A 26,295-nucleotide genomic window follows, 5' to 3' on the forward strand; every position below is an offset into this window, starting at 1 on the left:
GATTTGTTTCGCTCAGAGGTGAAAGAGAAATCCCACTTTGCCCAGGCTGGGCATTGCATCCACCATGGGCACAGTGCCTTGTAAGAATACCTCAATTTCAGATTAACCTTAACTTGGCAAAAATACCTTTCCAACATTTGAGAAGCAGTAATTTTCCTGTTTTTGAAATATAGAGCAAAATAGGGCCAGTGTTTTAGTGTAGCGGGTTAAGCTGCTGCCTGCAGTGCCGGCATCCCCTAAAGGTGCTGGTTTGAGTCCTGGCTGCTTCACTTTTGATCCCACTCCCTGCTAATGTGCCTGGGTAAGCAACAGAGGATGGCCTAAGTGCTTGGGCCCCTACACCCTTGTGGGAGACCCAAAAGAAGCTCCAGGCTCCTGGCTTTGGCCTGGCCCAGCCCCAGCCATTGCACCATCTGGGGAGTAAACCAGCAAATGGAAGGCCTCTTTCTCTGTCTCTCCCTTTCTCTGTGTAACTCTGCCTTTCAAACAAACGAAAAAAATTATATATATATGTATATATATATATATATAGAGAGAGAGAGAGAGAGAAATAGACTTATTACAGAAGCAGGGTAAATAACTGACATCATTCAACAAGCTAGATACAGAAAATGGGTCCAGGTATAGAGCTTGGTTGTGTGGTTTTAGGAGGTTAACCCCTTTTCTCAAACCATAACTGGGTAAAACATACTTGAAAACCCTAGCAAAGTTTTAAAAAATAAAGCTGTTTTTCTGCAGCTCTGTTTCACATCTCATAATTTCTCTCAGTTCTTATGATTAATTGCCATTACACTTAAAGTCAATATTATTCACAGAGTTTAGTTTCCCTGGTTCAAGCTGAAGTTGAATCAGAAAAACCATATCTTACTGAGGCAGAAATATTTTTCATGTGTCATCTACATGCCAACTGACTCTATGACCTAAGGCATTAATGTCTCCTTTTCTGTTTATAAAGGAAAAAAAAAAAGATGAAAGTTTTCACTTTTAAGGAACATACTTGAATACCAAGATTAAGATAATAGTTTGCAAAACAGAGTCCATTTCCAGGTTTTGGGATAAAACATGTCCATCAATATCTGTCATTAATTTCATTATTTTTGACACAGTAAGAAATTGAACGCACCAATTATTTTTCTTTGTGCCTCAGGTTAGAACTGGCCAAGGAAATTTAAGATACGGGATTGATTTTTAAAACTCCTCAGAGCTATGGAAATTATGCACATTGAAGTATATTTATTATTTGAAAGGTCACATTCTAAACATAATTAGGTGATCCTACTCCTGTTAATTAAAGGGACCATCTAGCATTACACAGATATGACCAGTTCCAACTTAAAAAATTAACTTAGATGAGTGTGCTCTCATGACATAAAAGAATTGCCTGCATATTTTTAAGTAAATTAATTCTGAGCTTCCCAAGAGCCCACTAAAGGTGTAGAGTGAACTATGCCTGTGTATTACTCCATTCACGCGTACATATGGATGTTTTTAAATGGAGTAAGGTATAAAGTTTTACACTGAGAAAAATAGAGTCTGAGACCACGTAACCTGGAGATCACTTACCAATCCCAGGCTTCTTTCTTTTGTCCTCCAGTATCCAAATATTTTCTTACCCTGTACTTCCTCTGTACATGTTGTTCTCCCTGCCTGAAACCCTCTCTCAGGTCCAGCATTCCTCTACCCCTATCCTACCATGAGAGCTCTGTACCTGAGCAGAGTCCACCCCTCTCTGTGGCCGTGAACCGCGAGAGCAGTTCCCTCTAAGGAGCCTTCTGATTGAGTGACTGTCAGCTGCAGCCCTAGGAGCTCTTCATGGCAGCCTCAGGCAGAGTCTCTGGCTGGGCCTGATGCACAGTAGGTTAGCAACATGAAAGTGTGACTTGCTGCAGTCCCACAATATCCAGTAACAAGTCTGATGACCTCAGAGGTTGGTGAGATGCTTGTAGGGTGGAACAAGGGAGTCTCAGAGTCCAAGATGGGCCCTCTGGAGAAAATAAATGTTGTCCTAATTGTGCAGCTTGAAGGTGCAAGAAGTCTCAGAAACTGAAACCATGTAGATTGCCATCTCCATTGATCACTATCATTTTCATCTCCTCTCTATGCAAGTTTCGAAAAATAATTATGGGGCAATTTGGTAATGGTGTTGAGTTTACTTTTTACATGTAAAAAAAGTCTGAATGAGCTAAGAGAACATTTTAAAGTAATTTGTCTTAGACTTGATAATTCATAAACATTTTGGGAGAAATATCATTAAAAAATGTTTCCGTGTTAGTCATTTTATAATGCATATGTATATTGAAATATCATGTTTCATGCCCCAAATATATACAAGTGTACCTTTTTTTTTAACAGGCAGAGTTAGTGAGAGAGAGACAGAGAGAAAGGTCTTCCTTTTCCGTTGGTTCACCCCCCAAATGGCCATTGCAGCCAGTGCACTGCGCTGATCCGAAGCCAGGATCCAGGTGCTTCCTCCTAGTCTCCCTTGTGGGTGCAGGGCCCAAGGACCTGGATGAACCTCCACTGCACTCTCAGACCACAGCAGAGAGCTGGACTGGAAGAGGAGCAACCAGGACAGAATCCAGCGCCCCAACCGGGACTAGAACCCGGGTTGCTGGCGCCGCAGGGGGAGGATTAGCCTAGTGAGCTGCAGCGCCGGCCATAAGTGTACTTTTAAAAATTCATGGGAAAATGGCATTAAAAGATCTGTTTAATTTGGTGCAAAAAATTTCAAAACTGTGTATATGAGGGATATTCAAAAAGTTCATGGAAAATGTGTGAATAAAAATCAGGCATTGATATAAAAAAAATTTGTATCAAAATTCACCTATCTTTAGATTGCTTTTTTCCATGGATTTTTCAAAGTACCCTCCTTCAATTTTTATTTGTTAAATAATAAAATGTTTTCCTACTTAATTTCCTTCGGTACAATTCCTGGTTTGGATACTTGGAAATGACTACCCCAGCCGAGGCAGGAGGCCTCAAAGACGCTGCCTGCACCTCTCGTGCCAGCTTCGCAGGGAGGCGAGAGCAGGCAACCTGAACGGAGCACCTGGCTGCTTCCCTCTCTCTGGGCACTCCCTCTACCCACGCCATCCTGGCGTTTGCTCTCTGCGCTCTCAGGCATCTATCTGAGCAAGCACTGGAGCAGTGATGTGGGGCAGCAGCAGCTGCTAGTTTTCTCCCTCATGACAAAATCACGTAAACCAAAATCCTGAAAGAAAGAAGCCCTTCTCTTCAAAACACTGTGAAAACACTGTCACTCCGTTCTTTGTTTGTTTTCAGAAAGCACAGGGGTAGGTAGAGATGCATTTTCACCTGAAGTTTTCCTGATAATGAAAAAAAGGCAGTTTTATTGTTCCCACTGTGTGGCAGTTTTTCAGAAAGACAGGAACTGCTGAAGGAAGGAGTCTCCCAGGGCTATGTTCCAATTAACTTCTGTACGGATTGTTGATGACTGTATGCAGTCACTGTTCTTTAGAAAATGGGCCAGAGGATCTAAAAGATCATAAAGACAAGTTGACTGATCAACCAAGACGTTGCCTCAGTCTGCCACAATTTTAGAGGCTTGTGAATAAAATACTAAGTCCTACACTTGACACTCAGAACCACAGAGGTGCTACTGTGTGTGTCTTGGAGCTCAGACTTGGATCTGGAAGTCGGGAAAATAGTTAACCACAGAGCATGGCACCTGCACACTGAGTATTAGAGCAATGGTTGAAGAGGAAGAACTTGAAATTTGGAGGACTTCCAGATCTGACTACCATTTAGGAACTCTGTGTTGTTGGATCGGTTATTGCATCCATTAGCGTGACAATCACAGGACTTAGCGCCACCTAGTAGACATTGAGAAGTTTCCAGTCTTGTAGATCGAGGCTGGGGTCCGCTGATCGTGGCTGATCTTGCTCTTGCTCCTCTGTGACCCCCTTGCTTCCCCATCAGTCACTGTTGAGTGTTCCCCTACCTTCAGCCGACTAACCGAGGGAATATCTTGCCCATGGCCATTTTCAGGCTTCTGTTTGCAATGCATATGTTTGTATTTCATTGGCTGAAACAACTCACATGGCCATATCCAGAGACACTGGGAGGGTAGCAAGACTGTGTGGGAAATCGCAAGGGTAGCAAAGGCATGAGTGACTGGGACCAAATGATGTCCTTACCAGTATACTTCATTCTCTCAAGCTCAAGTCATTTTTTAAGTGAAAATGATAATACACAATTAAAAATTTAATGAGATGGCACTTAAAGGTACCTCACCCAAGCCCTGGAACAAAAGTGATGCTCATCAAATGTTACCTTCTCTCTATTCACCTCTCCAACCTTGTAAAATTGAAAATGGTACCTACTACACCTAATGATATTATTGTATGGGCTTTTTTTTTTTTTTGTAAAGTGACACATGTGAACTTCTTGAAAGAATGCCAATTGCTTTATAATTTTATTGCAATAACTTCCAATTATCCTTGTGTAGATACCAATAAGTTCACATGGATATTAAATCACAATCTTCATTTTCAGCACTGCAGTTTAGCATGTAGTAACTGGAGATGCTCTTTGTGGTAGGTTCTGGTATTTAATCATAAGACAAAGCAAATATGTGTTGCTTGGGAGGAGGGTCAGGGCCAGAGAGGTTATGGGGGCTGGAGATGTGTAGTGTGAGTTAAGGAACTCTCAGTGTTCCCCAAGATATCTGTGACTGATCCAGGGGGAAGGTCTTCTCTACCCTTTATCACCCTAAAGCCCAAGCCATAATGAGGATGTTTTCGAATAAGAAGAGTGACTGGCAGGCACAGAGGATAAAACCTAAACGGTCATCAGATAGCAATCCTCTTACTGTAATAACTCGAACACTGTTTCTGAATCAGGATAATACAATCCTCAGATAATGAACTTCTTGTGCCTCTAGCAGTGATCCCTAGAGACCCCAAGAGGCTTAAAGAAATTAACCTTGAAAATGGCCCGGGGAGGTGGGAAACCTGAACCTCTGACCATGGTGTACCTAACGGCCTTTGGGACATTTACATGTATTCCTGGTCTAGAGAAGTTTATTGTGAAGTTATCATGTCTTTACCTTTTTTTAAACATCAAAAATTGGAAAGAAGAATGGCTGCAAGAACAGGGCATTTGCAAAGAGAGGATCCTGGCTGCTGGAACATTCCCTCCGTGGGTCAGCAGCCCCCCACCTCATGTGCAAATTCCTGTAGCGAGGTTTCAGCTCAGACTCCCTCTCACGGTCTCACGAACTTAATTGACATTTTACTGGTTTCTACGCATTTGGTATTCATTGTCTTTTTCTTCTAAGGCTTAGTTCATCTCAGACTGGAAGCCCTGCCCTTACAGAACCTAAAGGAATCCTTCCAGAACATGAGGTTGCAAACAGAGCGTGTCCCCAACTCAGTGAAATCTGGGATGGAAAATGTGAATTGTTCCCACTTCTGAATATTTTGGCCACATTGTTCATTGTCAAGAGTGTCAGGATGCCTACAGATAGGTTGGTTATGCTTTGCTGTCATCACACGTCTCTTTCCCCTGCTTAGAGCATTTCCTGACCCCACCACCACTCCTACCCGTCCTTCAGCCCCCTCACTTCCTCTGAAAAACCTGACTTTATGTATGCACACATGAACCGTGATCATGGATGTTTAAGTGGCTTGGAAATGGTAGGTAATAGGTCGCCCATGGTCTTCTATTTTATAAACAACTATTTATCATTGATAAATACAAAACTTTTTGCTTGATAAATGCTTCACACAGTACTTAGTTTAAGATGGATAGTTAATGAATATATATGTATATTATTTTTAAGCAAAATGTTAATGCTAAGCGAAATAGGAAAGCATGGTATGTCAATAAAAAGCAGGACATACTACAAGATACAAAGTGGGTAGCATTCAAAAATAAATCACGCAAAGCATTCATGCGGGTTAAAAATTGTTTCTCACATATAGATACTGAAAGTTAATATAACAGCCTAAAAGAATACTGTTCCAAGTGCTTATTTTGAAGCCCCCAACTAATAAAGGAAAGAAACTTCCATGTACTTCTTCAACCCCTTATATATCTTAAGTTGGTGGGAGATTATTTTTAATCAGATAAAATGAACTGGAAATAGTGCATTTATAGCGGCCTCATTGATGGAAATGTAGGTCAGTCATATGAGGAGATTTTTTAACCAAATCTTTTGCAAAGTAGCAATAAGAATAGTACCTCCCTTTTAGGGTTGCCAAGGAGATTGTATGAACTAATATGTGGCACAAATAAAATGTTGAATAGCATCATCGTCTTCATCGTTATCATCAGCATCATCTCAAGAACTAAGGAATAGGTTGGGGATCCTGTTGAGACCCAGGGATCTGATTTAGTCAGAGACCTCTAAGATGACTATGAAAACATGTTGAACACCCCCAGAGTCCAGGGTGCTGGAGGGCAAACAATCAGAAAAGTCACCTTTTTCTTCAGTGGTGTAATTATACAAGGTATTAAATTCTTCCCTAAAATCCCATTTTCTGTTTTAGAAAGACTGTTCTGGACTTTGGCAAAAAACCAATGAGCCTTAAACATATAATCAATCTGATTTTCTTTTAAGCTTGACTTACTCCCCTACTCTGTTCTGCCCACTGTAAAGGAACTCTTTGGAAGATTTAGGGACAGAAAGACTACCAGGAGGCAGGGCGCTGTTGTGTCAAAGAGAAAAACAGGTCAAGAAGTAGACATGACTAGAAATTCTGGTGAGAAGGTTCTGGGATTGGAAAGGGAATGAATGCTTCCAAACAGGGCTGTCAAAAGTCAGAAAGCAGGGCCAGCGCCGTGGCTCACTTGATTAGTCCTCCGCCTGTGGTGCCAGCATGCCATATGTGTGCCGGGTTCTAGTCCCTGCTCCTCTTCCAGTCCAGCTCTCTGCTGTGGCCTGGGAGTGCAGTGGAGGATGGCCCAAGTGCTTGGGCCCTGCACACGCATGGGAGACCGGGAAGAAGCACCTGGCTCCTGGCTTCGGATCGGCGCAGCGCCGGCAGTAGCGGCCATTTGGGGAGTGAACAATAGAAGGAAGACCTTTCTCTCTGTCTCTCACTGTCTAACTCTGCCTGTCAAATAAATAAATAATAAATAAAAAAAGAAAGCAAGCAAATCATGTGTGTAGCTTGTTCTGGCTGCTGGGGAATTGAACAGGAAGAGGGCTAAATATTGGATGTAGTGGAATGACTGATGTCTGCAGCAAGCAGGTGGGAAACCAGTTCTGACATTCCAGGGCCAGAGCCTGGCGAAGGTGTGTGGCATCTCTGTCTTGAATCAATAAGAGTGATTTCCTTCCCAAATAAAGCCTTCCATGGGGATGAGGAAGGGTTTGGGGAAGAGGAGAGGGAATAGGATTCAAGTTGGTGGTGAAGAAAGGAAACTCTTAGACAAATTTTTAGTGTCTTCAGAGAAAGTGATAATGAATATCCAGGTAGAAAGAGAGTCACAGAGATAGTAGAGCTAGGGTGGAAATGGGAATCACCCGAGGGTTGGTTTCTACAGAGAAACCCAGTAACATGGGCAGGGGTTAATATAAATAATGACATGGCAGTTGGAAGACTGTGATGGGCTGGTTGAGTTTTTGTCCACCTCACCACAGGGTCATGGGAGCAAGGGCTTTGTCTACCTACACTGTTCTCCACTTATCATCAGAAACTAGAAAATGTACCTGGTTGTGCCTTAAATTTGTTTGTTGAATGAATGAATGTACAAACAAACGATTACAGAACCCTAGACAATAGATGCTGAATAAGTAAAAGTCATATTTAAGATAATATCAAAGGAAATAAGGTCCAGAGGCCCCCAAAATGGAAAGAATGTTTCAGGTACGGACAGGGTGTTGTGTGTAGGAAGTTGGTGCTACTGAGGTTTGCCAAGGTGTTAAGGCTCTGATCAAAGGGTCTAAGTAACTGGTTAAGTGGGAATGAGGGTGCAGCCACGCACCTAAGGTAAAGTAGAGCAAGGTTATAAGGATAGACAACTGGAGGTTAGTCAAGGAGGTGAATGGGTGGGTGATAGAGTTGGTGTCATTTCTGAAGTTCTTTAGAACACAGTTATATGAACTGGGGGGGAGGGGAGTGAATTAATCACGGGTTAAAATCATCCATTAGTGGTTGTGTTTGGAAGACAGCATGTGGATCACCCCCCCTTGGAGATGTATTAGGCATCAGACACAAGAGCCACAGAGAGCAAGAAGGGAAAGTCACATTTCAAGGATATCAGCTTTGAATATCATTGAGGGGCTCACATACGGGAGGGGGCGGTGTGTGTATGTCCCATGAACAACATGGATGTGTCCTCTTGCCCTTGCCTCTTGCGGAGATGTTCAGGCTCCTGTTAAGGAGTCACCGATGGAAACAGAGATGTTAAAAGACTTCCACTTAAAGAATTCCTCAGGCATAAGGAAATTTGAGAAACATTTCATCTTTGCAACTTCACTATTCCCTGACCCAGGTCATTGCCATTTTTCTTTCATTGTCAACTTTTTCCAAGTGACCAGCAATGCTGAATGAAACAGTCAATCATGATTTATTTGGAGTCCTGGACAACACACACACACACTTATTATTTAATGCTCAGCTGTTCAGGAATGGAGTCCATAAATCTGTGTTTGAAACTTTCCAGAAGAAGAGGCTATGCTTATATGCTTCTAACCGTTTGGTCAAGCTACAGAAATTTCATTTAACTCTACAGATGTTATAGCCACACGGGGCTAAATAAATGGATATTTAGAAACACTCAAGGGGTAGATTTTTTCCCCAGCTTTCTACACACAAACCAGAAAACCAGCTGAGTGGAGATAGTAATTTGGATCCATTCCTGTGAGGGTCCCATTTCTTAAAAGAAGAAAGAATGAATGGGTGGATGGATGGATGGATGGATACAGAGATACCAGCTCTAGAGAGAATGAGCTGCAGAGCTGAAGCTGGGAGGTGGCAGGATGCTCAGGCCCCCTCCTCTCCTGTCCCGGGTGATCTGTCCTGTGGGTTGCTTCAGAGCACTTTTCTTGCCTCAAATGCGTTACCTAAGACAGGGATCATTTGTCAAATGAGCGCGGCATGCCGAGAGCTGTAGACAGATTGTGGAAAGACAGAGGGAGGAGAAAGAGGGAGGAGATAGAGCGCGGGAGAGGAGAAAGAGAGAGGGGGAAGAGGGCGAGGAGCAGGCACAGCGCTTTTCAGGCACTGGGGATTCAAGTTAGATCGGGTGGCGGTTCAGCGATTCCGCGGCGCCACCCGGGAGAAGGGAGCCAGCTCCCGACATGGCTCTTTTCATGTGGGATGCTTAAGGAGGGCTCGCAGAGAGAGTAACTTGCGGAAGAGAGCAAGTGGAGTGAGGATTCCACCAAAATGGAAGGGCTCCTGTCTCCGATGAGGACGAAGGTAAGGAGAGTGCATCTCGCTTTCTTTTGATTCTGCCTGGAGGCACCGGAGGAGAAGGCTCTATGAATGGGAGGCTGGCTGAGCTTTTGTTTTATTTCAGAACTAGGCTGGCGACTGCAACTGGATCTCTCAAAGAATAGGCTTGCCTGCGAGGCAGAGGGGAGAGAGCCATCTGTCAGTGTGGACAATGGGAATCTTAGTAAATGAGTTCGCCCCTCCGTTGACTTGACAGCCATATTTTAGCAGGATTTCCAGCACTCTTGCTCTGGGGCCGTGCGACCCTCGGAGCTGTTCGTTCGCAGGAAGTACCGATTTCTCAGGCTGCACTGCTGTTCAGTGGGACGGGTAACACGTTTAAGGCAAAGAGCATGCCCAGCTTCCTCTTGAATGCGCTCTTTCCTCCTCCTCTTCTTCAGAGTCAGGGGATCCTCTCCGAGGAAAGTAGGTTAATGCATTCTGGAAACTGGTGTGTTCCCTGGGAACTAGCAGACCCGCAGGAAAGATCGCAGAGCACTGCTCTGATCTTGAACTTGGTCCCGTAACGCTTAGAAATGCTCTTGGGGAACTGCTGGGTCTCCCCAGGACTCTGAGCACTTGTTCCTCTTGGCTGCAGTTTGCTTTTTCACTTGAGAAAGGGATGCTTTAAGATGGGGTTTTCCATTAAAAGCTCAGCTGGTGAGGGGGGCTATTCGATCTCTGCTGTATCCATATAGAACTAAAATGAATGGGTCAGACGTTTTAAATAATGCTAGAAATGATTACTTTTTCTTAATCATAAATTAAGAAAGATTTTCAGAGGTCAAATAGTTCTGTAAAGCCACAGCAGAGTTAAAGCCAATAGACTAAGGCTTTGATTGACCTCATCTCTTTGATGCTGCGTTTGAGTGTTTCAGGCACAAATAGACTCTTTGGTCATTGAACAGTTTTTTTTCCCTGCTAGTTAATGAGCATGATCAGGATGTGTTCAGAGAATGTTACAGGTAGGCTCCTATGTGTGAATATGCCCCATCCTTCGGAGGAAGTCCCTATCTTTCTGCCATGTTCACCAGTCATCAGATAGTCATGGCAAGGACAGCCTCAAGTGGGAATTTGTTGCAAGGGTTCTGAGTCCAGCCTCTCAGCTGGCTGGCTGAGGGACCTCCTCAGAGACTCTCTTGGTGACCTGTTTGTTCTCGCCTAATGTTTAGGTGAACTTGCGCTGCCTCCAGGCAAGGCACTTCAATCCCCGGTGCTGTGGAGACAGCATGTACTGTTTCATTTTGCCCCTGTGACAGTCAAGAAAATGGCAAATGCTACCAGCTTCTTGGTCCCCTTTATCGACAGGATGAGATTTGACTGCTTTAGGGAATGGACTTAGAAACTGTTCATTTGGTCAGGTTTTGAGATTACTTCCTCAAACAAATCATCCCGGTATTGCATGCTCTCCGGCACCTACCCTTTAGATCTGTGGATCTAAGCTCGGAACCTTAAGCAAGTGCAATGCTCAGTACTACACTTTGAGGGAGTTCCCTATGCTAATGCATGAGGACCCAGGCCCTGTGGAAATCGCACTGTGAGCCGATTAAAATGGCAAGCTGTGACAGCGGGGGAGAATGCGTGTCAGTGGGTCAGACTGCTCGCATGTTACGTTTACTAGCTGAATTCACATCGTGGCCTGTTTCTCGTCTGTCGTGTCCTCTAAGGAACAGTGAACCCGCAAGTAGTTTGGGTCTTCCCAAAGTTCTAACGTGAAATCTCTACCGAGCCAACTGACTCTCCGAGCTCTTCCAGTTTCAGGTTTCAAGGGATCTGTAGGTGTGTGTTTTAAATTGCTGCGTCTCGAATCCTTCTTTAATCTCTTTATGTCTGATGCCAAAGTTGATATTTCCATGTTGAAAATTCAAATCACATTGGAGTTTAGTAACCTACAGTATCATCATGACGCCAGGAACAAGACCCGGCTGTGTAAGAAGAGAATCAGGTAGAGGAGACTCGACTTCAGTTCCTAAATTGCTGTCTCCTGTGTTGTTCCAGTTACCCAGTGATTTCTTAAAAAACATTATCAAAAGACTTCTATCAGTGACAATGTGTTGCCTTTCTTAAACTTTGATCATATTATGCCTCGTTAAGTCTATTCTGGAATATGGACCCCCTGTGGTGAGGATTTAGCTTGAAGTTCCTGATCCCCTGGCATCGTGATGGGTCAGACAAAGGAAGCCTCCTTGAGCTAAAATTTGGTGTGTTATGGTTATTTAGTAACTTAGTGACAGTTTAAAGAAAGTGTTGAGGTAAATTGGACATCATGCAGTAATTTCATTATGCCATGTAATAGACTTAACCAGTCTAAATCATGGGTGCTTAATGCATTTTTATCTTGGGATTTGCATAATTGGCACATAAATATGCATACGATTAACTGGAAGTGGCAAAAATGGGGTGGGCAGAATGTTCCTGCAGGAGGAAATGAAGGCAGTTGCAGAGAGCACACCTGAACACACGCTGTCTCCCGGGTGGGTGGCCGCCCGTGACATACCTGGAAGGAAGCAGGCAGGGCAGCAGCTGGCCTCCCTTCACCGCTGTCAGTGCTTTGTCAGTGATGCACGGCCTTCGTGGACTTCGCTTGTGGCCAGATTCACTTGGGCACACTGCTTATTCTTCCTGTTTTATGTAATGCAGACTCGAAAGAGTCCCCCAGCTGATGGATGCACTTCTGGTTGGCCTCCTGACAGGCCGTGACATGCAGGCCTGGGGATTCTAACCATAAGAAATGATGTTTGCAGAGGTGGGTTTGCAGAGGTGGGGGGAGGGGGAGAGGGGGTAAGAGGAAGTGATGGAGTCGTTTCTGCTATGAGGGTAAAGGAAGTCATTTTACAATTAATCATCTTTGTGTACTCTTTAAAGTATATATCCTTTCTTTTTTTTTATTTATTTATTTTTTTATTTTTTTTATTTTTTGACAGGCAGAGTGGACAGTGAGAGAGAGACAGAGAGAAAGGTCTTCCTTTGCCGTTGGTTCACCCTCCAATGGCCGCCGCGGCCTGCGCGCTGCGGCCGGCGCACCGCGCTGATCCGATGGCAGGAGCCAGGAGCCAGGTGCTTTTCCTGGTCTCCCATGGGGTGCAGGGCCCAAGCACCTGGGCCATCCTCCACTGCACTCCCTGGCCACAGCAGAGGGCTGGCCTGGAAGAGGGGCAACCGGGACAGAATCCGGCGCCCCGACCGGGACTAGAACCCGGTGTGCCGGCGCCGCTAGGCGGAGGATTAGCCTAGTGAGCCGCGGCGCCGGCCTATCCTTTCTTTAATTTGATTCTTAATCCTCCAAGTTTAGTAATTCTCCTTAATCCTATGCACACTCTATTCATATGAATGAGGTTGGCCAAAGATTCCTTTCCTGTTCAGCTTCTTGGGACTTCTATTAAGCAACACCTGCTGCAGAGTTTGCAGTGAGCCCCTGAGTCAGGCCATGTGCAACTGGGCCAACTCTTTACTTTTTGTGGCTATGAGAGGTGTGTTCTAAAGAAACCGCCGCCTGGAAAGATGGTGGGGAAGAGGGGAGGGGGAAGGGAGGAGGGGGAAGGGAGGGGAGATGCATTGATTGGAGATCCATCTTTTATATCCCCACAGGATTGCAACTAGGTTTTACCAAATGTTGGCCAACAAATAGATCCCGTTGAAATTAACTTCTCTCAAAAGGATAGAGTATCAACTTTTTAAAAGTTTAATGGCTATTTTGTGTGCTAATTAGGGTTGTTAGACTCCTCCAGTACTGTAGCCTTTTGTGTCTGCCTTCAGCGACCTAACTCCCCAGGGATGGTGCATTTTTGTATGTCTGAACCCGTCTTCTATCTGCCACAAAGACAGTGCGTCATTTACTGCACTCAAGTACTTTTTCAAAGGAATGGCTTCTGATTTGTGGCATAAAGTAATGTCTTAAAGGATCGGGGTCATTTTATAAATGGGGTACTTAAAGGGAAATGGAAGCTGAGCTTGTAAAGAATGAGCCTTTGAAATTAGCACAAGAATTGCGTCCTGCGAGCCGCTGGTGTTGTACCCAGAGATCACTGCACGCGTAGCCAGAGTTATTTCGAGAGTCGTCCTTTTAGTGCCACTCTGCAATTTTGGAAATGTGTTAGATACAGATGTGAGATGTCAGAATTCTAAAATGACAGCAAATATGGACATTATGGAAGCAAAAATGTGCAAAGGCTCTGTGGCTCCTTAGATCCGTTATCTGTATGAAGCCCTAGAAGTCACTTAGAATTGTGCTGCATCTGCTTGAAACTTTACCAGGATTCCATGGACAATAATGCCTGAAATGTTCCATTGCGTTCCATGTACTTGACACGTGGATTAGGATAAAATATTGGAACCTCTCATTTAAAGAATTCTGTGAACCAGAAATCACCAAGGGCTAAGGAGTGGTTTATCCTGAGGAAGGAAAACTGAGGGGCGCTTGACAGTGACTTGCAAATACACTGACTATCACTAAACCCAAGATTATGCACAAGCTAATGACAGCTTGCATTTTATCTTAATGGAGACTTCAATAAGAGGAGACTAGCTGGAGCTGAAAAATGACAGATTAAAATCAAGGAGCTGTTTCTTGGTAGCAAAATGTTTTCCTAGGAAAAAGTGAGACAGTCTGTGACCTAGCAGCCTCCGAGACAGGTAAGGTGTCATCAATCCTACCCGAGAAGGTATGTTCCTACCAGAGACGCCAGGAGGAGCTGATGCAAACATCCCATGTTTTTATGGTGCTGTAAAAAACTTTTACCATAAAGTCAATAAAACCAGAAATAGGTTTGTGAGTGAAGCACACATCAAGAATGCCTTACAGAGGGCTACTGTAACTGCATTTATTGAACTGCTCAATTCGATTGGGTGCAAGCAACTTTATTTTATTTTTTTACAGAACAGTTCCTTTTGGGGCATGTGTAAATTGTGGGAAGGAAGCTGTGTGGCTATAGGACAATGTATTTGATTAATGTCAAGGAGATGTGCAACCACAGCTTATCGCAGACCACCTGGGTTCAAATTCTGGCTCTGTCACTGACGAGGGTGTGAATTTGCTGAGCTTCAGTATCTCACATAGGAAACATCTTAGGTCATTGTGAGAAGTAAATAATAATTGATGCCTGTAAGGTCTCGGTGATATGGGGAAACGAGGCAGGGAGTAAGATAGAAGGTGAGCTGGAACTTTTGTCTGCCCTGCGCTGTAACTGTATCACTTTGTCAGCTTCAGATGCCTACCTCCTGGGATGCACCTGCGTCTCATCTGGGACCAGGAAGGAGACACCATCATGGCAGCATAGAAGTCCAGTTCCACATAGAGGCATCCTAAAAACCCCAGAAAGCTTCTGGGTTGTTAAGACCCCACCCTGTTTGTTTTATTCAATTAAGGCACCACCCCCCACCTCATAAAAAGACTGATAGTGGGGATGGGGCCCGTTTTTGCCCCTGACCATGCTTGGGGAATCCCTCTCTGGCCTTCACTCCCTTTCCTTCCTTATAGGCAACTCTGTGGACCACTCGAGATGGGCCACGTGGGGTGGCCTATGCTCATGGGTCAATATGTGTTTGCTCTTTCACTCTTCAGCAGATCCTGCCCTCACTTCTGCTTTACACACGGATGCCTCCACTTGAATCCTTGTCTCCATTCAGATACCTAGGCCCGTATTATTGGCACACCATAATAAATGTTGACTATTACTAGCATGGATGTATGAACAGATACATGTGGAAATGCGAATCTCACAATCAATGTTGGGACCAAAGTGCCCTCACTGTGAATACGAATAGGAAATAGCAGGTGATGCATCTTCTGGGTGATGCTGTAGCTGAAACCCAGAAGGAAACTTCCTGCTGCCTGCAAGATGCAGGCAGGCTGGGTCCTCTCCTGTCACCTGCCAAGGTGCAGCCTGAAGAGCTGCGAATGAAACCAATGACTTTGTAGAGTAAATCAGCTCTCACTATGATAAGTGAAAGTTATGATTGGTGAATTTTTTAGAAAGCATGTAGATTCACCATAAGTTGTTCTATGGAGAACATACTTTACGTGTTATGAAATTGGATATGTATTATCTCATGAAATCTTCACTCTAGTAGTTACAACCTAGAAATCCGCAAACTATGGTCAACACCACACCTCCAGCCCAGAGCCGGTTGTTAATCATTTAGCAGCACACCACTGCCTGTGACCCTCCAGAGAAAACCCAGGTGCCTCACTAGACCTCAAGGCTCTTCACAACCTGGCCCCCACCAAATTACTCTGCCTCGTGTCTCTTCCTTCTCCTCCCTGACAGTCGACACTGACTATTTAGGCTTCCATCTAGCCTGTGGATCAGCCGAGACTGTGTCTACACGTGCAGAATGTCAAGCCCCTCTTCCAGAAGTCTTGATTCACGATCTGGGGAGGAGGGGAGACCCTGCGTTCTGTCAGAAGGCTGGTGCTCTCTGATGTGGGTGATCCCTTTACCACATGTTGAAGAGACATGGGGCTACCCTTGTTCTAGCCACAGGGAACCTTGCTGCTCCCTGAGCGTGCTGTGCTTTCTCACCTCCGGATTCAAGGGTGTGCTGTGGTCCCTCACTGAGTCATTGTCTTCCCCAGCCAGCCCTGTCTGTCTACCTCACTGATGACTTCAAGTTGAAGGTGGAAATCTTTGAAGTCCCACGACCAGTGGGTGCCCTTTGAATGCCCTGTTTACCTGTTCCATATACTCTGAGTAATAACATATTTGCTTGGTGACCTCTGCAGTGGGCTGTGAGCCTCTTGAAAGCAGACTTTGCTGGATCTCATTCACCCTTTTAGGCTATGGACATGGCATGGGTCAGGGAAGCCGTAAGCCCTTGCTGCGTGTTTATTGACCATATGCATCAATACAGCACCTGTAGGTAAGGGCTCATGGCGGAGCTGATGAGTGCTGGACACTTAGCCAGCGTCGTGATGGTTAGAGCCAGTGTAAAGCTATCTCCGGAACACAGGACAGGCAGGTTCCACAGTGTGAGACCACTAAGGCAGAATTTTCACAGAGGAGTCAGTAGGGTTGTCCTTGTTTTCCTTTTTCCATCTTGCCCTTTGGAATTGTTAATAATAACACTTTCCGAGAGTTTTAATAGGTGCCAGGGTTACAAGAGTCCCTGGTGGGCCGGCGCTGCGGCTCAATAGACTAATCCTCAGCCTGCGGCGCCGGCACCCCAGGTTCTAGTCCCGGTCAGGGCGCCGGATTCTGTCCTGGTCGCTCCTCTTCCTGTCCAGCTCTCTGCTATGGCCCGGGAGTGCAGTAGAGGATGGCCCAAGTGCTTGGGCCCTGCACCCGCATGGGAGAGCAGGAGGAAGCACCTGGCTCCTGGCTTCAGATCAGCGCAGCGCCCTGGCCACAGTGGCCATTGGGGGGTGAACCAACAGTAAAGGAAGACCTTTCTCCCTGTCTCTCTCTCTCACTGTCCACTCTGCCTGTCAAAAAAAAAAAAAAAAAAAAAAAGAAAGAAACTGACAAAAAAAAAAAAAAAAAGAGGGTCCCTGGTGGAAAAGCTGTAAGTGAAGACTAGCCTTGACTTTAGTCTGGGTTCATTGTTACCCCTGACTTGTATGAATGCACATCAGGACATGTGTGAAAACATGCAATCAAAAGTTTGAAATCCATGCATAGTTTTTTTTTTATTATTAATTTATTTGACAGGTAGAGTTACAGAGAGAGAGAGAGAGAGAGTGAGAGAGAGGTCTTCCTTCCATTGGTTCACTCTCCAAATGGCCGCTACGGCCAGAGGTACTCCAAATGGCCATGCAGGTGCAGGGCCCAAGCACTTGGGCCACAGCAGAGAGCTGGACTGGAAGAGGAGCAACCTGGACTAGAACCTGGCGCCCATATGGGATGCTGGCGCCACAGGTGGAGGATTAACCTAGTGCACCACCATGCTGGCCCCATGCATAGTTTTTTTTAATGATACATGTTCTCCATGAATTTTTTGAATTACCCTTATACTTGGAACTTTAAACTCCAAAATGTCTTAAGGATTTTACTTTTCTCAAAAAAAATTTTGACTATTTTCTGCTTAAAACAAGGCAGTGCTTACCCTAAGCAAGTGGGAGAAAAATGCCAGCTTTATTTTCTTTGACTTTTACCAATATATACCAATAAGGAAAACAAGCTGGCTGAAATGCATAAGAGAAATTAATTTCCTGACTTATTAGAAAACAATATTAATCAATACTTTGGAGCAACTGGGTATTCATATTAATATATTAGCTTGGCAGATAATTATTATAATATAGGTCTAATATAGCAGTATTTAATATATGGTAATATGATTTAGTATATATTAATGTATTGATACATTTTATTTATACAAAATTAACATTTATCTTATATGGTATAGTAACAAAGGGCTATAAATAATAAAATATTAATTTAATGTTGATAAAATATTAATATTTAAAATATTTTAATAGTTATAACTATTGATTGTATTTATTGAACATTTACTAAAAGGACTATTTAATTTTTTGCACCTGTCATCCTCATAAGAATTTTAGAAGGCAGATATTTTAAACCTCGTTTTATGGATACCAAGGTGCGAAGTTTCTTAGATCTATGGAAATGACAAACGCAGCAGTCAGGGATTTGAAGCCAAAGTTCTCCAGCTCTATCTTCTTTCCAATACTGTTCACTTCCTGTGCACCACTTAGGACTGAAAAATAAGGAGTGAAATAAGCTCAGTTCTCCATCAGCTTGCTTCAAATGGGAGTAACGGGAGGGGAAGGTATATAGTGTTAATATGATGTATCATTGACCTGCTCATGTATTTTAACCACATGCATCCTGAAACAGCTTGATACCTAAGCAAACTTGAAGTAAACTGCAGAGACTGATTTCAGGATTCCCTGAGGTGTAGACCCTGGGGCTCATGGCCTGCTGCATACAAGGAGAGCACAGGGACTAGGCCCAGGCCCAGGCCCAGAGACACCTTGCTCAGTCTCAGACATGCCAACCAGAGTGTATGTGATTCAAGAGCGCAGCGTTTGCTGCTTGAAGACCAAGCCTGGGCAAATCCAGGCTGCAACGCTTGCTTCTTGCCCCAGGAGGGAGACAGAAGAGCCAGCAACAGCCCACAAATGCCAGCCTGGTAGTTGTTTAGCTTCCATAGTTGCTTTACAGCCTTTTCTATCACATGCCAATAACATTGGCCCAGAAAATTTATTATAAAGTTTCTGGAGAAGTCTTCTGGAGGCTCCCATCGAATGAGAAAACACACGAGGCCATTGGCCTCATCAGAGGAGATCCCAGGGCCCAGGTACACTCCCAGGGGCTGGTAGAAGAATGAGCTGCACTTAAGAGGGAGAAACTCAACTGGGGCAAAGAAGGAGGTAGGAGGCCCCAAGCCGTTGACCTCACCTGTAGAATGAAACTGGACTATGAGTGCAGCAGGTAACATGGATGGATCTGAAAAAGGAGGGAGGGTGGGGTGAGGACTTCTGGGGATGTCTAATGTATCAAAAATTTGGGAAGTTGAATTATTTGTAATAATTCTGCTCAGACCTGCTTACTCCAAGCAGGGGAGTAGCAGCGAAACTGCTGAAAAGGAAAAAGTAATCTGGCAGTTCTTCTATCTCACTTACTTATTCATCCAACAAGGATTTATTGAGTGCTCATAGCTAGTGTCAGGCAGCAGATTTATTTCCTTCTGTCAGAATTATACAAACAAAGGGAACGTGTTAACAGAGAGGCCACACACAAGACAAAGCAACTGAATCACTTTCTCTGGAAAGCAAAGTGGAACACAAACTCTGGAAGTTAAAAGCAGAAGATAGGTTTTCCAAAGCTCCCGTTACTTTCCACTATTCATGAGGATTTCAGTGCAAGTGGATGATAGCAATGGGGTAAATTAACTCTGCATTGCTATTCAAGGGGAATTAGGGTAATAGTAATAACTCAGTGGCTTCAAAGGAGTAAAAATGCCTTCAGGAGAATCCCATTAAGCTCAGAAGGTCTCCTTTATCTCACACAAAGAGCATGAACTTGGCCATATGTTATTCAAGGGAAAACTTAAACTTAGTCGGTTCACCTGAGACTTCAAAGTTGCACACTCTATTTAACACTAGGGAAGCCAGTTTAGAGTGAAACTTCACCAAGATTAAAGTGCTTATTTTAAAACATTAGCTTTGGGGACAGAATAACCCCTATTGCCTACGGGGAATTTATGTTATTCTTTGGTCTCCATAGGTTTTTGACTGGATGTTCATAGGTAGTCTGTGTGTGTTTAGCTGTCATTTACTTTCAAAAATTAACGCTTATGAAAGTGATACTGATAGTGTATAAGGTAAGACTTGAGTAGGGTTGGCATGTTACCTCAAAGGCTCTTAAACAACTGTAGCTTACAGGTTGAGTACGTCATGGATAGTTCTTGGGTAGGTTCTTGGGCAGTCTTTCCTGGATAGATTGGAAAGACAATAAGATTTACTCTGAGGTGAACGTATTTCTACCTAGTGCACTGGTTCCTGTAGCAACTAACCAAAAAAAATGCAAACAGACATGCCATGAAGTAAAAGAAGATCTTTGAGTGGCATTAAAAAAAGAAGATCTTTGAGTGGCATCAAAAAAAAAAAAAAAAAGAAAGAAAGAAAAAAAGAAAAAGAAAAGAAAAATCACTGAAGACTAATATTAAATTGGGTGACAGGAAAGTGTGGTAATCGACCAAGTTACCCCATTCATCCTATTAAGTTCTGTGCTTCACTCGTCCCCTTCAGTCTGATCCCATGTCCTTCCTTAACACGTGGGAGTCTTAGGCTGATTCATTCTTTGTGAATAACTGTCAGCTTTCACTGTAGAGGTCAAGCCCTCTGGGCTTTCATCCCACCAAATGTGCTTGCACCAGAGGTCCCAGGCTGGGCCAAAATCCCAATTACAACATTGCACTGGGGAACAACTACATTGTCAAAATAAGCCATTCGGGCAGCACTTGTAATTTACCTGTATTAGAGAAATACCAGCTTGATGGCCTCTGCAGTCAGACCAATAAATCAGTTAGAGCTGTTGTGACTAGTTTGGTGGCCACCAACCCCATGTGACTACTGAGCACTTGAAATATAGCCGGTCTGAATCGAGATCTGCCACAAGCAGAAAATGCACACTTGGTTTTGAAGCTTACCATATCAGTACTCTATCAAATATATCATTCATAATTATATTGATTACATAGTGAAATGTGAATATGTTGACTAAGTTTGGCTAAACAAAATATGCTTTGAGAGTTAATTTTACCTGTATCTTACTTTACTTTTTTTATGTGGCTATTGGGAAGTTTAAAATTATAAATAAATGTGCCTTGTATTGTAGCTTGAATTATATGTTTCCATTGTGCAGCCCTAAGCTAGAGAACATTTACTTTCTGATGCTTCATGGTTATATACTGAAGTGGTTTGTTTTTTTTTTTTTTTTTTTTTTTCTCAGCAACCTCTTTATGTCCAAGAGACAGTTTTCACCTAATAAAGTATAACCTCCTCATTTGCTTCCTCCAGCCAGCTCTTGCTTTGTCTCATTGAATGGCAGCCTGCTCCATCCAGGAACGCACAAAGACCTGTGTCTCACATACTCCTCATCCCCTTACTCTTCATAACCACTCAGTTGCCAGATACTGCTGTTTTCTCTTCAGTGTCCGTATATCTCTCCCTTTTTCTTCATCCAAATGGTTGTGGTTTGGAAAAAGTAACTGTCTTTATTTGTTTGAGAACAGAGAGACAGAAACACAGAAAGAGACAGATTTCCCGTTCACTGTTTCATTCTCCAAATGCCTGCAACAAGCAGGGCTGGGCAATGGAAATCTGGAAGCCAGGAGCCAGGAACAGGCTAGTTCTCCCATGTGCTAGCAGGGACCCAACTACTTGAGCCATTACCTGTTGCTCCCAGGGTCTCCATTAGCAGGAAGCTGGATTTAGTAATGGAGCCAGGATTTAAAATCAGGCCCTCTGATATTGGGATGTGGGTATTCCAAGTGGCATCTTAACTGTTATGCCTAACACCTCTTTCCAGTGGCTGTCTTCCACTGAATTCTCACCAGTCTTCTGGTTGGAATTCTTGTCTCCAAGGCTCGCTCTCTCTAATCTTTTGCCAGTTTTTTTTTTTTTTTTTTCTTAAAATTTTTTTCTAGCTGAGGTTGACATTGTGGAGCAGTGGGTTGAACTTCCACAACCCATGTAAGTGCTGGTTTGAGTCTTGGCTGCTCCGCTTCTGGTCCAGCTTCCTGCTGATGCACTTGGAAGGCAGAAGATGATGACTTGGGCCCCTGACACCCATGTTTGAGCCCCAGATGGAGTTGCTGGCCCCTGGCTTTGGCTTGGTCCAATCTCTTATGACCATTTGGGGAGTGAGCCAGCAGATAGATGATCTCCCTTTCTCTCTTTCTGCCACTCTGCTTTTCAAATTTATAAAAAAAATTTTTTGACAGGCAGAGTGGACAGTGAGAGAGAGACAGAGAGAAAGGTCTTCCTTTGCCGTTGGTTCACCCTCCAATGGCCGCCGTGGCTGGCGCACCGCGCTGATCCAATGGCAGGAGCCAGGTACTTATCCTGGTCTCCCATGGGGTGCAGGGCCGAAGGACCTGGGCCATCCTCCACTGCACTCCCTGGCCACAGCAGAGAGCTGGCCTGGAAGAGGGACAGCCGGGACAGAATCCAGCGCCCCGACCGGGACTAGAACCCGGTGTGCCGGCGCCACAAGGCGGAGGATTAGCCCGTTGAGCCGCGGCACCAGCCTAAAAAAAAAATTTAAAAAGAAGAAAAAAGAAAATACCTATACACGTTCTTGTAAAGTTTGTTTTCCTTTACTAGCTAATGTTTTCAAGAAAACAATCTTACTAGAATAATAATAGAAGGATAGTGATAAAGAAGCTTCTTTGATGGAGAAACCTAATGAAATCATCCAGCAAAGATTGCTCTTAGGTTTACAAACTGTGTTCCAAGAACATTTAGGTACCTTCAAAAGCATCAAGGTTTCTATTGAAATGTTTTTGCAGTTGCATTAAGTTTTATGTAAAATTATTTATTTTTAAATGCTTATTTTAAAATTTACTTTCATCTACTTGAAAGAGAGAAAAAGAGACAGACACATACACAGAGACACGGGGGTGGGGTGGATCTTGCATCTGCTTGTTCATTCCCCAAGTACCCGCAATATCTAGCACTGGGCCAGCTGGAAGTCAGGAGCCTGGAACTCCAGCTGTATCTCCCACGTAAGCGGCAGGGCCCCAAGCACTTGAGCCATCCTTTGCTGCTTCCCAAGATGCATTAGGAAGAGGGTGAATTGGATGCAGGATGTCCAGGACTTGAGCTGGCACTCCAGTGTGATGTGGGCATTGCAGATTGCAGCTCAACCCATTGTACCACATGCCCACCCCTGATTTTACTTATTGTGATTTACTTCATGTATGCAAAAGCACATAGGGTGTATACCAACATAGATATCATCACCCTGCTTAAGAAATACAGTATTGCGGGTGGAGTAGAAGCCCCTATGTACTTTCCTTTATTACATGTCTCCTCCCTTCCCACTGCCAACTGCTCTCCTGAATTATTGCCCCTTACCGTTATTGATCTTTTATTGCAAATCTTAATAGTGAAAATAAATAACAAGTACCATGAAATAGTATCTAAGAGCATATATGCTAAGCCTATGAGTCTTTTGCAACTTGTTCATTTCACTTGAAGGTGAATGTGTGAGAGTTGCCAGTGTTGATGTGTCTAGTTGAAGTTCATTCGTTTTCCCTGCTGAGCAGATTGCTTGAGTACATCATTGTGTGAATATACCACAAATCAGATACCTGTTGTCTTCCATCTACTGCTTTACTCCCCAAATGCTTGCAACAGCCAGGGCTGGGCCAGGCTAAAACCAGGAACCTGGGACTCAGCTTAAGGCTCCCTAGTGGGTGGTAGGGACCTCACTACCTGGCCCATCATCTCCTGCCTCAAAGGGTGCACATTAGCAGGAAGCTGGATGGGAGGCGGAGTAGCCAGGATTCAAACCAGGTACTCCAATATGAGATGCAGGCATCCCAAGTGACTACTTTATCTGTACACCAGGGCTTACCCTTACCTCTGTTTTTACTGACTATTGCCAACAATCCTGTTACAGCCATTCTTATCTACATCACCTTGAGCTCATGGACAAGCACTCTCCATTGTTGACTGAAAGCGTTAGCCTGTATTACTTAAGATTTTGTAGAAGTTTGGTCAGAAACGAAATCGATAGAATTGACTCCTCATGTAGCACTTGAAAGATCTCACAGAATAGGAGTGAGAAAGGGGGTCATGCCGAAAGCGGAACCTTGATTTCAACTGAAAAATGTAAGCTCCAGGTTAAATCACCATTAATTTGGATATTACTGATGCCATACTTTGAAATGTAATTTAAACTTTTGTTTGGCTTTATACTTGTAAGAACTCGAAGCATAAAGGTTTTTTATGTATATTATATATATATTTACTTATATATACTTACATATATACTTATATATATATAAGAAAAATATGTCATCAGTATTAGGGGTCTGAGAGTAGGCTGTTCTTAAAAGGTATCCATACAAGAGTACTTCAAAAAGGTCATGGAAAGGGGGAACTAAAAGATACATTTATTTTGGTGACAAAAATTTGAAATCTATGCACAGCTTTTAACATAATACGCCCTTTTTCATGAACTTGTAAAGACCCCTCAATATGCATGGATCTCAAGGATTTTTTATACCAAAATAAGCTCACCTTTTACTTCCATCTTCCGTGAATTTGTTTTCAACCCCCTTGTGGGTTCCTGAAGCGAAATCAAACCTTGCTGCAGACAGATTGGCTGGAGCGTGGAAGTAGGCTCTCCACAGTCTCAGTGGTATGAGAAAGGGACACAGACAGACTGGCCATGATCACGTGATTGCACAGGGCAGTTCACCCATCTTCAGCTTCAAGTCCTTGGCCAGAGACCCTCTGTCGTCATGCCCCAGCAGCTCCTTCAAAACTGATAGAGGATTTCAAAATCCATATCCTAGAGGTTAAAGTCAAGAAATAGAACCTCACCGTTCGGCCTCTCTGAACAACCTCTCTAAATAACTTTCCTGTCCCATATTTCAAACACAAGCCATTTAAGACAGTGAATCAGTTACCCCAAGGTTTGGAAGAGCTTAGAGGCCAGACAGGGGATGTTGAAGTGACGACAGGAAGTTACGGTCTCCGTTAGGGTTGCAGGGTCACAGCCAGGCTGTGAGGCCACCAGAACATAGAAGCCAAAGCCATTGGACAGGAATTGGAATTACAGCAGGGAGTGTTCGGCAGGAACTAAGCCTGAGAGGAGGTGCAATGCTGTTGGACGCAAAGAGAAAAGGCTCTCCCGTCTCCTGCTCGCCAACGTTCTGTCAGCACTTGCAGTGAACAAGGAAGCCAGTTGGCATGAGAGCTTGGGAAATCCACTTCCCTGTGATGAAGAGAAGGAGGGGCGAGGAACAGGCACAGCAAGACAGATCCTCCCCAAGTCTGTTTTCTTGTCTGTTACCTTCTCTCAGAAAGCTCACACTGCGCATGGCCACTTATGGAGGACTCCACATCCCACACACTGGTACGGCCCCACACTATGGCAGGAAAGGTAAACTGGATTCCCTGTCTCGTGCCCATTCTGATTGTTTGCTGCGGCTGGTGGGAGCCCTGAGAGTTCCTCTGACTCCATCTGAGCATGTGTAGTTAGGCAAGAATGACAGGTTGTTAACCATGTCGCCATGAGTGCAGATGGGAGTATCCACACTCATCTGAAGGGAGCTCAAAACTTGATGGACAAATGGGATTAAGAGATAACATGCAATTGCCATGAATATATTGAAGGTCCTTTGTGTTTGGTATACATCATCCATGTCTTCTGGCTTCAGAAGAAAAATTCAAGTGGCAGCATAAAAGTCTACTTCTTTTTTTAAAAAAAAACAGTTTCTTTTTTAAAAAAAAGGTTTATTTTATTTATTTGAAAGACAAAGTTACAGAGAGAGAGAGAGATGAAGAGAGAGGTCTTCCATCTGCTGGTTCACTCTCCAGATGGCTGCAATGGCCGGAGCTACACCAGTTTGAAGCCAGGAACTTCCTCTGGGTCTCCCATGTGGGTGCAGGGGCCCAAGGACTTGGGCCATCTTCTACTGCTTTCCCAGGCCATAGCAGAGTGCTGGATCAGAAGTGGAGCAGCCAGGACTAGAACCGGTGCTCATATGTGGTGCCAGCACTGCAGGCAAAGGCTTTAACCCACTGCGCCATAGCACTGCCCCCCCCCCCCAAAGTCTACTTCTGTATACAGCAGGTACATATCTTCATCTGTCCAGTAATTCACATATGCAAGAATGTCCATTTCCTTGTCATGTAAAAGTGAATTACTTTGAATCCAAGTCCTCATGCCTCTGGATGGGTAGGGATTCCAGTTTTGCCACTCTTCGCACATGAGGGTACTTAAAAATGTTTGTGGGAAATGGAATTAAAGAAATATTTAAGGGGCCGATGTTGTGCCACTGCAGGCTAAGCTACCACTTTTGATGCTGAAATCCCATGTTGGAGAACCACTTTGATTTCCTCCCATTCAGGTTCTACTTCCAATCCAGCTTCCTGCTAACATGCCTGGACAGATGCCCCAGGTACTTGGGTCCCTACCGCCCATGTGGGAAACCAGGATGGAGTTTCTGACTCTGGGCTTCAGTTTGGCCCAGACCTTGCAGTTGCAGTGATCTGGGGAGTGACCCAGGGGATGGATGACCTCTGTTTCTCTATTTGTCTCTCCCTCATTCTCTGTAACTCTACCTTTCCAATAAATAAATAAATAAATATTTATAAGATACATTTATTTAGAAACCAAAAAACTGAAATCCGTGCATAATTTTTCATAATATGCATTTCCCATGAGGTTTTTGAAGACTCCTTATA

General features: G+C 44.0%; 1 protein-coding gene across 3 annotated transcripts in view; it reads left to right on the forward strand.

Moving 5' to 3' along the window:
* Window positions 1-26,295, forward strand: part of FRMD4A (FERM domain containing 4A) — a 647,838-nt gene that overhangs the window by 156,016 nt on the left and 465,527 nt on the right. The window contains exon 1 of one of the 3 annotated variants that reach the window (XM_051820848.2): window positions 9,281-9,392. The exons of the other annotated variants lie outside the window; for them this stretch is intronic. Coding sequence (XP_051676808.1) covers window positions 9,360-9,392 — 33 coding nt within the window. The 5' untranslated portion in view covers window positions 9,281-9,359. Of the gene's footprint in view, window positions 1-9,280; window positions 9,393-26,295 lie in introns of those variants that run through there. 3 annotated transcript variants of the gene reach the window in all.

The sequence above is a fragment of the Oryctolagus cuniculus genome, chromosome 13, assembly GCF_964237555.1.
Source record: "Oryctolagus cuniculus chromosome 13, mOryCun1.1, whole genome shotgun sequence".
In the NCBI taxonomy this organism is placed as follows: Eukaryota; Metazoa; Chordata; class Mammalia; order Lagomorpha; family Leporidae; genus Oryctolagus; species Oryctolagus cuniculus.